The sequence below is a fragment of the Chlamydotis macqueenii genome, chromosome 1 (genome assembly GCF_036417535.1).
Source record: "Chlamydotis macqueenii isolate bChlMac1 chromosome 1, bChlMac1.mat, whole genome shotgun sequence".
Classification (NCBI taxonomy): Eukaryota; Metazoa; Chordata; class Aves; order Otidiformes; family Otididae; genus Chlamydotis; species Chlamydotis macqueenii.
In genome coordinates, this window is record NC_141556.1 from 101447858 (window position 1) to 101462001 (window position 14144).

At 47.1% G+C, this 14144-nt stretch overlaps 1 protein-coding gene across 2 annotated transcripts in view; it reads left to right on the plus strand.

The window, feature by feature from the left end:
• CD247 (CD247 molecule) overlaps positions 1-13751 on the plus strand; it is a 57262-nt gene extending 43511 nt beyond the window's left edge. Inside the window, exons 2-8 of one of the 2 annotated variants that reach the window (XM_010126681.2) lie at positions 3204-3310; positions 5791-5844; positions 7267-7350; positions 8056-8091; positions 9125-9181; positions 11071-11112; positions 12604-13751. In XM_010126681.2, the coding sequence (XP_010124983.1) occupies positions 3204-3310; positions 5791-5844; positions 7267-7350; positions 8056-8091; positions 9125-9181; positions 11071-11112; positions 12604-12669 (446 nt within the window). In that variant the 3' untranslated portion in view covers positions 12670-13751. The remainder of the gene's footprint in view (positions 1-3203; positions 3311-5790; positions 5845-7266; positions 7351-8055; positions 8092-9124; positions 9182-11070; positions 11113-12603) is intronic. The other variant, XM_086739460.1, reaches the window with a different exon arrangement.
• The last annotated feature ends 393 nt before the right edge of the window (positions 13752-14144 follow it).

Genomic DNA, 14144 nt, shown 5'->3' on the forward strand with positions numbered 1-14144 from the left:
GCTGTTTATCTGAGCCACGTTTAAGCAGTAAGCTTGACATCGTTTACAATACAACGTAACTATTCCCCACCGGCCTGTGACTTGACGTTAGCTGTGCTGCATGTCTGTGCTTAAACATCTTCCTTTAAAACCCTGCTGTATTTTACTGGACTGCTGAAATTTGGACTGGTAAAACACTGATATATGAATATTGAAAAGATGCTGTGCAACTCACAGTAGGCATTGCATAATCTGTAAGGTTAACAGAGTGGGAACTATCAGTGAAACATTTGTGCTTTGCTCTGCGTGAGGCAGCTGAGTGTGACTGCTCCCTCAAGCCTGGCTTGGCTCTGCCCAGCTCCCATCATCAGCGCACCCACTGCAGCGGTGAGACTTTGGCCTCAGCCCCCAAAACCATGGCTCAGGGTTGATGTAGGACAGAGAGCACATTCTGGTGGTGCCGAAGGGCCTGGCCGCCTGTTTGTGTGTGTTGTGCAAATACTGAAGAGGCAGTAACCCCTTCCCTGGTGATTTAAAACCCTAAACGGATCCTGTTCACCTGAATGGGTGCCAACTGTTCTAACTGCTACTTGCTAATTACACTTTGTATCTCTTTGACCTTTGTTCCAATACGTTTTTGTATCTTTTGTCTTTTTCTCTCTCTCGCTTTTGTAATCCGGAAAGCTGTCACAAAGGTTATTACTTAGAAAGTGCTTTGTACCTTTTTTTTTTTTTTTTTTAAGAATACAGAAATCAGACATATTAAGGAAGGAAAAGACATGAACTAATTCGTTTTCTTGGTTTGTTTCTGAACTTTAGATTTTATTGTTGTCTCAATACATATTTTTCCAGGAGCCATCACAGCCAGACTGCAATCTCGAGCAGGATTTCCCTCATTGAACAGCTTTAATCCATTACCTGGGGTGCTGGAGGCCAGGCTGCCCCAGATAAGCACTGCATAGGCACTTGGGTGGCTTCACAGAGTCAGCCAAGGTTGACCGCAGCTGACACAGAGCTACAGCTAAGTCCTCTGCACTTTTTACTTCTCCTCCATAGTCTCCTGCTCGACCTCCTCCTGGTCTGGGGAGTTCATTAGCGCTGGAGAAATACTGGACCTGAGATGACAATGTGAACATGCCCTGCTTTGGTACAGGAAGATGGGAGTCAGGGCCAGGATCCCCAAAGCCTTCTTCAGCAGCACCTCAGGTACCCCCAGGCTTCCTGGCTCTGGCTAGCTCTGTGCGGGGCTGCTCGCCTGCCTTACCTTGTATTTCTGATCTGTGTGCAGCACTGCAAAACCCTGAGCTGCTTCTGGAGACATCCAGCTCGAGGACAGGGTATGCTGGGGAAGATGGCTGCACTGCATGAAAGCAGCTGAATTGCTGCTAGAAACAAGTTGCCTCTGGGTGCTGTACAGCTGCATTCCCTGATGCTGCATTTTAGCCACCGAGTCTCATGTGATTCAAGCTGGTTTTGTGTTGGACCAACTCTGGCGTAAAATATCATCCTGTGACTGTTTAGAAGAAAAACTTTAGGAAGCGAATCTCGGCTTCTTTGTTGGTTTAATATACAATGTTGGGCAAATAGCTTAATCTCTCTGTCTCCATTTACCCTGTGTATATGAGGTTTTCTAATCCTGAAAAAAATGTAGTGAAGGCTATTGTTTATAAAGTGCTTTGAACCTTACTTTTTAAATAATAGAAATAGGAGAGGAAGAAGGAAAACCATCTAGTATCTTAATTTACTTCCACGGATTTTTTTCTAAACACATGATTTAAAAAAAAACAAATGCAAACTCCTAGTTCAGACAAGCAAACAAATCTACTGTTTGGAAATGAGGTTATTTTCTGGCTGTTAGGCTCTCAGTGGGAACAGTGATTGTATCATCATCTGCCTGAGAATTTACAATTACATTACCAAGTGTCCAGGCACGGCTTTTCGGTCATGCTTTATACAAATTGCACACTTGAGCAGTGCGGCAGACCATCATCGCTAAATGTATTGCTGCGAAGGAGACTTCCTCACGGTAGTGAGCGTGCACTGCCTGGATGTCATCTGCAAGTTTCTTCTCATGAAATTGTCAGCATGGCCCAGTGGGCCAGGGAGAAACCCCAGCGTGCAGAATGGTCCTGCTCTCGGTGCTGGAGGAACTCAGCACCTTGAAGTGCTGCAGTGAGTGGTTCAAGTGCCCTCCATCACATGTGGTTAATAAGAATTGCCATACTTTGTTCACCTTAGGAAGGAGATGAATCACACCAACTTTTTTCAATTTATCTTCATTGAAGGGCTTCACAGGCTCTTGATCATTCTTGTCTTTCTCTTTTGAACTCCCTCCTATTCTTTGCACAAAGCAAATCTCAGATTCAATTTTAAGTGATTTTTTTTTTTCCCCATAGCTATGTGATACAGCTTTTCCTTTGTGAATGGACCTTGAGCTGCGTATTTGATCTATGGTTACTTGAGTTTCTTGACCTGAATTGGTTTGATTTTTTTTGTGCTACATTTGTGAACTTACTACATGTTTACAAAATCATACAGTGGCTGTTTCATGAGTTTTAGCTGCTGAAAACCCAACAATATTACTGTGCCCTGCTTCATGCAGTCAGGGTATAAACGTATGCAATGTTGACTAGGAAATGAAGATCAAGATCTTCTGAGTAACAATTTTATTGAACTCTCACACACACAAGTTTTAGTTGATGAAGGAATCCCTAACCAGACCTGTAATGAATCCCTGCCGGAGATGCTGCTGGGTTTTCCCCGAAAACAAATGCTCTGTGTGAGGCTGTCTTGCAGTACCCGCAGTGTTAGCGATCCTTGGTTATCTCCATGCGGATCCTGTGCTCGCTTCCTGACCCACACCTGGGAGCTGCAGGGAGCAGAGTCCAGACTCTGCAGGTGGGAAACTCTGGGTAACATGCCCTGTGTTGGCTGAGGGAGGCTGCAAACATTTCCATCCTTGGAGGTACTCTGACTCTGCTGGCTGAGATCCTGGACAGCCTGGTCTTGACTGATGCTCTTCACAGAGAGAGTTGCACCTGCAGTGATCCCTTCTGACCTAATCAGTCCTATGACTCTTATTCAGATTTCCATCTCCTTTGCAAGTGGACAGACTTACCCTCACACTGGCTATTTTTCATGGAGCGCTGTGCAGCACTGGCACATTTATGCTGTCAAGCACCCAAACGGCCATGTTTGTTGACGTATCTGATGTTTCTGTACAGATGCTGTACCAGTTCTTGGACTGACAGACCCAAGACTCTGCTACTTACTGGATGGATTCCTCTTCATTTATGCAGTCGTTATGACAGCTCTTTTTGTGAAAGCAAAGGTCAGTCTATCCAAACACTGATACATTTGTTTTTGGTGGTGTAAACAAGTTGGGTTGAGCTGGAAAGTGGGGGTGGAGAGGAAGCACGTCTTTTAGAACAAGACCTTTTTATTTATTTGTTGTTGTTTTATTATTTTCCTCCTTTTCTGGTGCCAGCCTGAGCAATCTGGAGAAGATATTTCTGAATGTTCATGAATAGAGGGGAAGAGTATATGAGATTGTTTTAATACTACAGTTATGGATGCAGTGAGAGATTCTGGATATTGCAGCTGAGAAACACCTGATTGACAGTGATGTGGTTCTTTGTCATTGGAAAGAGAGAAGGGGGATATACAGAAAATTCAGGATAAATGCCAAGCTTGCGAAGGAGGTATTAAAATGTCTCAAGAAGGCAGACATTTTTGATAGTACGAGTGTGATGATGCAAATGATATAACTCCAACAACCACAGGAGAGGAGTCAGGGGGACAGGATGAACACAACTTGATGGGCTGTTGTTAGCATCCAGCAGCTGTTCAGCACCTAGGAAGACACTTAGTGGGTTTAGTGCACTTCCGTGGAAGCAGATAATGTAACGCGATGGAGGTATGTACGTTTCCAGACACGTACATGCTCTAAGAACTCTGCTAATCATAGGAGAGGAGCTGTCTGCTTCTTCCCAGCACGGGGCACTCCAGTGCCATGGTGCTTTCAGCCAAGCCTGAGCAGGTGAGAAGGTTTCTTGGCAGCTGTCTGTCCGTCTGGCTCAGCCTCCCCTAGAAGCAAAGGCCTGCTGCACTTGGGATCTCGGCTTGCTTCTCGCCAGGTCACGGCTGAGATCACCAGCAGGAGCCCTGACGGGGTAATGCTGCGCTGCTGCTGCTGCCCCACCTGCTCTGCAGTGGGATCTTCTCTCAGGACTGCAAAGCCAATGCTGAACCCAGAGGCAGAGGGGGATGTTTGGAGGAAATGAGCAGAACTCTGTAATGGTGAAGGAGAAACCTTTTTTTCTTGCCAGTGTAAATTTTGACTGCTGGTGAAAGTGCAGCTCTGGGACTTGAAGTCTTTGTGAGGCTGCCTGAAGAAAGAGACGCTGGGGCACACAAAAGTGCGCTCTGTACCTGCAGGCAGAAGCTGTGCACCTCTCCTGTTGCGGGGCAAGAGCAGGAAAGTTAAGGAAGGCTCGGCAAATCATCCAAGGAGGAGTGTGAACCCGGCACAGGGAGCTGCCCCAGCTGCAGTGCGCTTGCCAGCTGCTCTGCCTCCCCCACCACAGCAGAAAACCGGGGGGGGGGGCAGAAACCAGTGGGGTTTCTCGCGCTGGGGCTCCCTGCAGGGGCAGAGCTGGATCTGAAAATGGCTCCTGGTCAGAGGCGGCGTCCCTCACCTTTACGTCTGGGAGAGCTTGCTGTCCTCCTGGTGTGCCTGCCTGTTTGCTGGCAACGTGCGTAGCGTTCAGCTGCGGCAACTGAGCTGCTGCGTGAGGGAAGGCAGCAGAAGGGAAAGGAAAGCCCTGCCTGTGCTTACGTGGGAGAGTCACAGCCGAAAGCAGCACAGGCATTGCAGCCAAAATGCCACCATAAAGCACCAAGAAGCTGGTGGGGCATTTTCCTACAGGGTCTTTGTCTTGTCCCAAACCTAGGACTTTTTTTATAAATCTTCCAAACTGTGTCATATCTCTCACCTCGCCTCCTGGGCAGAGGAATCGTTTGTGGAGGCTTTTCCCGAGCGCACAGCCTCGTCTCTGTTGTGAGCTTTTTACTGATGGAGCACAAGGCCAATGCACGTGAACATTTAGGCTGGGTTGCAAGGAACGTGGGCTAGATGCTTGGTAAATTTCTGGTTCTGCCAAAGGTTCAGGGACGATAATGGCACTTTCATGGGGAAAGGGGTGGAGTATGTAACTTGTAATTACAACAGATATTGTTCTAAAAAACAAAGCCCAGTTTACCCTCTGCCTAAATACAAACCTATCTAGAAAATTACTTTTAATAAAGAATTTAACATAATAACTCAAGAAGGCTAAAGCAATGCAGAATCTAGTTTGACACTTTAAAAAAGACTAGAACACAAAGTAGCTGCTCTCACTGACCTAAAACTGCTTGTTTTTACCTGAAAGTTTGGCTTAGCAATTGACAGCTGATAAATATTGTGAGGAGCTGAGCCAGAGAGTAGCTACAGAAGGGAAATCCTTTACTGACTCATTAGTTGCCACTCATGCCAACTTACCATGGTGGCATCGTAGCCCTGCGAGCCAGATGCCGCTCCTGAGGGGCGCAGGGATCCCCTGCACCCTCTGAAGTTGAGGACGCCCAGGAACTTTGCAGGCAGCACTTTTGCTGGAGGACTGGGGTCCTGGGGGGTGCTTTTGGTTGTTAGGAGCCCCAGATACCCAGTTTTTCTTAGCCCTGTTTCTGATAAGAGTCGCTTGTAGGAGAGAGGGAATGAAAGGGCTCAACGGAGCCATTGTCTCTCTGCTCACGGTATGGTCTCTCTTCCAGCTTAGCCAGGCCTCTGAACCACAGCTGCGACCGGGTCAGGATGATGTGTATAATGTAAGTAACTACTGGTTTTCATTTGCTTTCAAATCTGCTACCCAGACAGACCTTTTTGGGCATTTATAGATAGTAAATTGCCCATGGATCAGAAAAACTTTGGATGACGCAGCTAATAAAAGCACCATACCCAAGTGTGCAGCAGAGCATTGTAAGGAGGAGAGATAAAATCTGACAAGGGCAGCTTCTGTGGTCACTTCTCTGGCCGGATGCTAGACAGCTATATGGGCTGTAGGTTCCTGATTTGCTCCGCCAGGAGCCCAGACCATTTCAGAGGTAGTGCTTGGTGTGCTGCAGCATGTAACATGCCTGTGAGAGCTCTGTGCGTGTGTGCAGCCACTGGACTGTTATACACGATGTGCACGCTCCAGTTCCTTGCCTGGCCCTCTGCAGTTGGCTTGCAGCTCTCGCTAATTGCTGTTCCTTGGGCGACTCACAGGCACGGCCACCACCCGTGTGGCCGATGTTATTTGACTGGGCTGGAGAAAGGGCAAACGCCCAGGAATGCTGTGGTGCTGACTTTGGGTGACTGTGGCCCTTGTATCATCAAATATGTGTAGCCTGAGTCAGCGCAGCCTGGCTGTCTCTGTCCCTGAGCCTTCCTGTTGCCCCGCAGCAAGACCTGTTGTACTAGGTCATGCCAGAGGCGTACCTCCTCCTCTGAGCCCTGATCGCAGCCAGCATCAGGTGGCTTGTTAGGCAGTGAAAGAGGACAGATAAGATCCTGTCTGTCCTTCCTAGCTAAATTGCGCACTCACGGCAGCATTAAACTCTAGCTATTTTTGCTATGTTTAGTTGTCTTTTGATTTTTTTTTTTCTCCCATGCTTTTGACCATAGCCACATCCTGTGATGAGTTCTACTGTTTAACTGTGTAATGTATGAACGCTACTGCCCTTTTTTTCAGTTGAAGTGTTGCCTGTCATCTTTTCAGTAGCCCTCTGTCAGCTATGTTATTCTGACCTGAAATCTCTCCTTTGCCCTCTTCTAAGGTTACCTTTCCCAGCTATGAGATATGTTGGGCATAAAATTTCTGTAGCTTCTTGATGCAGATTTAGATGAGCTGCTCTGCAAGAAAAAATCAAACTCATGGATCTTCACCCACCAGTGGGAGAGAAAGCATGAAAGTCAGAGTCCCTTCCCCTCGCGCGCTCTCATTTTCAGCTCATTTCAGCTTAAGATGGGTTCTTGATGGAACGGCTTGCAGTTTTGTGCTCCACAGACCACTCTTTGTCATTTCCGTGGCTAAGCTGTAGATATTTTTGTTGACGGTTGCATTAAAGGGTAAAAATTATTTCTGGCTCAGTTATAGTACTCCTGAAGTTGGACACCAAGCTGGGTTCCCTTTCTTTTCCTGTGTTAAGTTGAGATCCGTTTTCTCATAATCGTAATGTCCGTTACTGCTTCTTGTTTCCTTGTTTCAGAAACTGTCTCGTGGACACAGAGATGAATATGATGTTCTAGGGGCAAAGCGAGGTGCAGACCCTGAGCTGGGCGGGAGGCACCAGGTAACTTCCTCCCACACGTGCACCTTTTTCCTTCTAATCTGGTTCCTTCCTTCTCATATCTAACCGCTGTTTAGACATGCAGGCAGTCATCACACATTTCCTAAGCAGAAGTGCCTTCCCAGAGCGGGACCGGCAAAATCTGTGTAGTAACTCAGGCGGCTGGCAGCACGGCGGGGACAAGAGTAAACTTCCCCCCTCCTCTTTGATCTTTGCCAGTCACCCCACCACCATCACTTTGCTGAGAGCTTGCAGCCACCCAGAATAGGAAGTGACACCCAGTTTTTGGGGCGGATGTGGAGCAGGCAAGGTGGGAGTGGGTGTTTCAGGAGAGCTCGCTGCACGTGATGCCACCAAACAAGTGCCAACAAAGTAAAGCGGCAGCCAAAACAACTGCTTCTGCTGCAGAGCCAAACAATTTCAAAGGAAAAGGGAGGAGAAACCTCCTGCATTGGTGTGTAGGGCTTGCCTGCAGGTGGCAGCTGTAGGGAATGAACAGAGAAGAGCTAAATTTTATCAATTATTAAAATGAAATGAATTTTCCAGAGAACAAGTTATCTTAACAGAGCCTTATTGGTGGAGGCAAGATGGGCTGCAACGGGCATGGCAGCCGTAGCTGTGCCTTAGAGCAAATGCACGAGTGCATACAAGGTGGGGGAGGATGATGGTAGTGCAACACATGGGCAACTTTCTTCTTTTGTTTTACAGCAGAGAAGAAAGAACCCTCAGGACACTGTCTACACCGTGAGTAAAGAGAGAGCTGGAGGGAGAGGAGAGGGAGGGATGGCTGGAAATAGGAGTTTCTATTTAATAGATCTTTTTTTTTTCCCCCCTACCTAATTTCAGCTTGGGTGCAAACTTCACAGCTGCTTTCAAAGATTTCTCTTCCCTTCTACTCCTCTCTTTTTTCCTAGAAAAAAATTCTGCTCCCTTCTCTCTGTTCGGAGAAAAACATTGACTGCCAGGGCAGATGGGGAAAATAATTTGGATCAAGATACCTGCTGACCCCTTTATGTTAGCCACTAGTGACTAACCAACCTTCATCCCATGTGACTGATGTCGCAGTATTTTATGCGCTTGTTCTCCAGCCTCTCTGACAAAGGCCAAATGCCAGTGCATCTATGAGTGGCTGCTTCAGAACCTCTGGATTTAACTAATTTACTGCTGGCTGAACGCGGCGGTCTGTGCTCCAAAGGACAGATACATGAATGCTAATGCTCATCTTTTAACTTGGGTCTTTCTGGGTGTTTCGTGCTTGCTGAAAAAATAAGCTTGTTTCCAAGACTGGCCTTCATCATTATTGAATCAGATCCCCTGATCACAGCTGGCCATAAGCATTTGGGAACTGATTCCTCGGATGGAGGAAGGAAGAGCTCCTCTTTCTTAACCTTCACCCTGCCATGTCAGACTTACCTTTCCTCTGGGCCTGAACTGCAAGGGTTCGTCTCCTGAACAAATGCTGCATAAAGCTTTTCTTTGGAGAGCTTTGATTGTAGTATCTGGTGTCAGTCTAGACAAATGACATAGCTGGAGGTAGAGTTCTATTCATTTAAATGTTTGGAGATGAGGTGTTACTGATATGCTAAGCAGATTTGATGTAAAGCATCTACTGAAATGCACATCGGTCAAGTCCCCAGCACTGTTCCTTCTTCTCTGGAATACACTGACATTTTGAAGGCAAGGCAGTCCTGGAAGCACAGGCTTAGAGTGCAGTCACCCAGGGGCTGGCTTGGCTTTTCCAGTAACATGCTGACTCTTTCCCCCTCTCTGCTTGCAGTCACTGCAGAAGGACAAGATGGGCGAGGCATACAGTGAAATCGGAATGAAGGGAGAGGTGAGTCCTACTTTCATTCCCGGTGAAAGCCTGGAATGAAAAAATTCTTCGTTGCTGCTCCCTTACAGAGCAGTAGCCCGGGCTGCAGGTAGCAGCCTCCTGTTGCACAGCACCTACAGGCGCAGCTGAGAGCAGTTTCCTATTTCCTGTAGTAACCAGTGTGTTTGGTGCAGCAGTAGATAAGACACACGTAGCCCTAGCATTGCAGTAGCCATAAAACAGGTGAAGATCAGACAGTAAGCTTTGTCCCATCAGTATCAGAAACACAGCCCGTACACCAGCAGTGTCCCTGGGTGGATTAAATAATGTCAAGGCAAAACACTTCAACTTTTGGACAGAAAAAAATCCGATGCCTGCCCCAGCGGAGGAGGCAGAGGGTGTGACACGGGTGAGGAATAGTTGAAGGAAATGTCTGGTTTCAAGCGCTGCAGCATTTGTGGCCCAGCGACTCTCATTGGTTGAGCACGTTTCTCCAGAGCAATTCAGAGCTGGAGGTTCATGGTTTCCCCTCTGTGCACTGCTGGGGCTGGCTGGCTTTATAGGCACAAGTAAGCATTTGCAAGCTCCTCCTTGTGCCTGTCTTCAGACAAGTAACGGGGGAAATATTCTCCTTCCTCCACCTCCACTCTCAAGGATTTAAGAAGGAACAGCTCAGTGATGTCTAAAGCTAGCAGCAAACAGATAGTTCTAGCTCCTCGCACCAGCTGCTGAGGGAGGGAAACGTTGAAAAGAAGCCATCTGGGGACACTGTTTATGGCAAAGTGAAAACTTGCTGTGACCTACACAGGTTGTATTTTATGTCGAAGTGTCTTATGTATAACCTTTTGTTTCCCTCCGAAACGTGAAAAAGGGGGCATTTCAAAACAAAATGTAGTGTTGAGAAATGCTGAAGCAACACCGACTTTTAATCCTCTCCCTATTTTATTGTAATGCCCGTCTGCCATAGTCAAGCTATGGGTTTATGAGCTATGGGTATAAAGTCACACCACCCTTGCCTTATTCTAGAAATATGATCATTTAACAGGCTGCTGCAATTTTAATTGTGGCGGGCGCTACTCCTTGCCCCCGTGTTCGTGATACAGTCAGTGCTCTGCTGAACTGGAGCTCTGATGACCAGCCATGGCCTTGACGGGCCAGGCTCCATCCAGGGGGCCGTAAGCTCTGCTGTCCCTGGTTCTCGCCTGGAAATCGCACTCCTGTGCACAATTTGGCTGCTTTGTCTGGCAGCTCCCCGCACCCCTGGGAACGCAGCAGCAAGCGGGTTCAAGGAGAAGGTTTTTCTTTGCACCTGGCTGGTCTGAGTGACCTTGTTTGTGTGCTCTGCTTGTACTTTGACAATCCCAGTACTGATTTTACCAAATCCTGTGTGACTTTGTCACCAGACAGCCTTATCTGCAGTGCCTTTGACTGTCTAGACAGCTTACAACACGCGTGCTGGGGAATTTACTTACTTGTCCATGTCTGCCCAATAGAGGGGCAGAGTCCCTCAGCCACCTGCTGACATGCAGCAACTCTAAAAACACAGCTCTGTTTCTTCCAGGTGTGCCTTCAGCTCATAAAACAACTGGTGTCTATAGCAACGCTGCCAAATCTCTGTACATACAGTAAGACAAAGAAATAGCAGCATTGTGACAGTATGACGGGAAAATACGCCAGCAAACCAAAATAATTTCCTTTTCTTTCCAATCCTCTCTATTTTCTCCGTCACAGACCTTGCAGTGTGTCTGGGCTGGTCCAGACCTAGCTGGTGCTTTTCATCCTGCGCAGATGGTGTCCAGGCCAAGTGCAGCTGCTGACTCTCAGTACAGGATGGGGGAAGTCAGGGGCTTCTTTTCTTTTGCATAATCAGGAAGTCACCACTAATCTATGCTGCTTTTTCTTTCCCAAAGCAGCAGAGGCGGCGAGGCAAAGGGAATGAAGGTGTCTACCAGGTAGGTGACACATCCAGCAGCTGCTCCCCTCATCCGTCTTCATGGCTGAATTGCAGCCTCTAGTTACATATCTGACCACACTGTTAGCGATGCGTGGGGAAGCAGAACTTTAAGAACACCTTTCTGAGGACACTTACTCAGATTCAGGGCAAAGACTGCGCTGCTGATACTTTGATAAAGTAGCTGCATGTTCTAAATACAACTGTCAGGAACCTTTGTTTAGCTGCTCTGGTAGAAACCATTTCCACAGTTCTACATCTTGGAGAACCACCTTTTGATTGTGGCAGATGATGCATACAGTTCTGTCTCCAAATTTTTTATTGCTTAAATGGAAACCCTCAGGTTGCCAAGCAGCTGTCGTAACTCAAAGCATCGGTGGTTCAGCCCATCTCACTGTAGCGTACGGAGCACAAACTGGTCAGTGCCTCCAGTCCCTTGGTGCTTGGGGGGGGTGTCAGTGTTGCACAGACGTAACAGAGGGCAAGGAGTCCATCAATAAGACGTTATCTGGGCCACTGTGTGTAATTGTTCCAAAATGCATTTTACTTTCTGTAGAAGCCTATACATTGCCACTGACATCTCAAAATGACAAAAATAAAATACATATTAAAAAGTTCTTCTGATACGGCATGTGCCAGGGAGTTTTCCTGTAGTGTGGCATATTTGTAGCTAATGGGCACCTTTCTTCAAAACCTGCTCTGCTGAGATAGTCACAGGTAGCAGATAAGAAGCACTGTCTTACCCATGTACTCAGTACGTCACTAAATATTCATAGCAGAGGATTGAAGGGTAGCTAGCAGTTTTCCAAGCAAGCCCCTTGTGTCTTACTAAATCCTTACTCTTGGAAGTGCCAGTTACAGCTGCCCTGGCAGCTTCCTGGGCCAACCCACGACTCTGCCACATCTTCTACAGCCCCGCTCTTGGAGTAGTCGGTTCCACGGCTGCAGCAGGGATCTGTAACTCACATGCTAGAGCTGACTCCACCAGAGCAGGGTGGCAGGAGGACTGCTGCATCACAGGAAGGGGCGTAAGGGGACGGTTCCTCGGGTCTGCATCTGTCTGAAGCCCCACTGCCAACTTACCCGGGAGCTGCATCCGACTTCCCTTCCAAATTAAAGAGAAGTCCACAGAAGAAAGTTAATTATTTGATGTCTATTCATTTAGTTGGCAGACAAAGTTCACTTTAGCATCAGTTAACTCTTAACAGTCAATAATGTGCAAATAAAATGTACTCTAAAGATCTGCGTAATCGGTTAGGATCAGTTGCTGTAGTCATACGTACGTGAGTTAGGATGGATCTTGCCATCAGGTAAGTGACAGCTATTGACAGCGTACAAAAACTAAGGAATCGCTTATCAGTAAAAACCTCTGTACGGGGCGGGGTGAAATTAGAATTATGCTACTGAGCCCCTGCCACCTCTTTTCCTGAGCCGTCAGCTAGGGAGAACTAAACACTCACCCTCGTACCTCACCTGTTTTTCTCTTTTACAGGGACTCAGTGCAGCCACCAAGGACACTTACGATGCTCTCCAAATGCAGCCTTTGCCCCCTCGCTAAGTGGGAGTCATGGAGGGGATGGGCAAGTGTGAGAGATGCCCACCTGCTTTAGGGAGGAGAGGAGGGAAAGCCTTTGTCATCCAAAACAAGCACTGTCTATTTTCTCAGTGCAAAAGCCTGCTTTGGTTGGTGCACAGAGGGAATATGTCTGGACTTGGTCGGTCCCTTCTGCCTTCCCTCCTGAATCATGCAACTGCAAGCTTTAGCTATTAAATGTACATACCTGTAAAGTTATGTCCAATAATAGTTGTTATTAGGCCAGTTTTTTGTAAGATTTGTGTTGTGGGACCAGACCACACCTACTCACACAGCTGTTTCCATAGCTCGCTCTTGCCTTCCAGGTTTATCAAGGCATGTAATTACAGTTTCACTGCATTTAAAAAACTTGTCAAGATAGGGCTGTAGTTATTTCCTGCAGTATTTCTCTTAAGATTATTTGATACAGGCCAGCTAAACTTTTTGCTTTACATTTACCTTTTAAAAACTGCTTTAGTGGAGAATGACTTTTTTCTTTACTTGTACAAAGTGACGTGATGTTGCTGTAGTGAAGGGCAGGCTGAATGCCAGCTTTTCTTCAGTGTGAAGAAAACAAGTGCTAAGCTCCAAAAGAAGATCAAGCAATGTGATTGCCACTCATGGAGCACCTGGAGCTAAACAAGAGGCAGGTAACCCACCCAAGAGACTTCTCAGAAGGGGAAAGATACCCCTGGTACAATAAAAAGAAGGAGAAGGGACTCTGACAGAGTAATAGCGGAAAAGCCAGGAAAACTCACCCCAGAGAATCCCATTGGGCTGAAGGGTTTGGCTGAACTGTCTACCCCCTCCCAGTAGCAACATCTACAACTCTCACTGCAGAGCAGCCTCCCGTTGTAAGAGTTGGTACAGTAATTCTCATGTCAGAAAGCGACCAAAACAATCACTTCTGGGCAACAGAAACTGTACAAAAGCCAATGAAGAATGCAGTATCTGAACCAGCCTGTCATCAGGCTGCCTTTAAAAGATGAGGCAGGGACCATTCCAAAGCGATCCTGATTCAATAATGTAATGCATTTTTGATGAATTAATAAAGTTAGCGTCAAAGACCTGTGTGTGCATGCAGTGAACAGCTGTGGGAATGGTACAAGCAGGTTGGACCAATTTACGCCCAGCAGTGTAATCTCCTAGACAAGCTGAGGACAGTGGTATTCCAACAGGAGTTTCCTAACACATCCTAGGAGGTGGGGTGGGATGTTGGAAAAAGGGTATAAGCCCAAATATAAAAGGGGCACTCAGCTCCTGCTGCATCCTCAGTTTTGCCAGTGGCTTACAAGACTGTGCAATGAAGCCTGTACGCAACTCAGCAGGGACAAAAGCAGCCCAGCAACATAAAGGGTATTTTAACTCAGGGCAGGGGCTGACCAGTTCACTCCACCAGTCCTGACAGAAGGAGCAGAGCTAAGGCAAGACTGTGGGAACAACAGCTGCTGCTGTGGGCA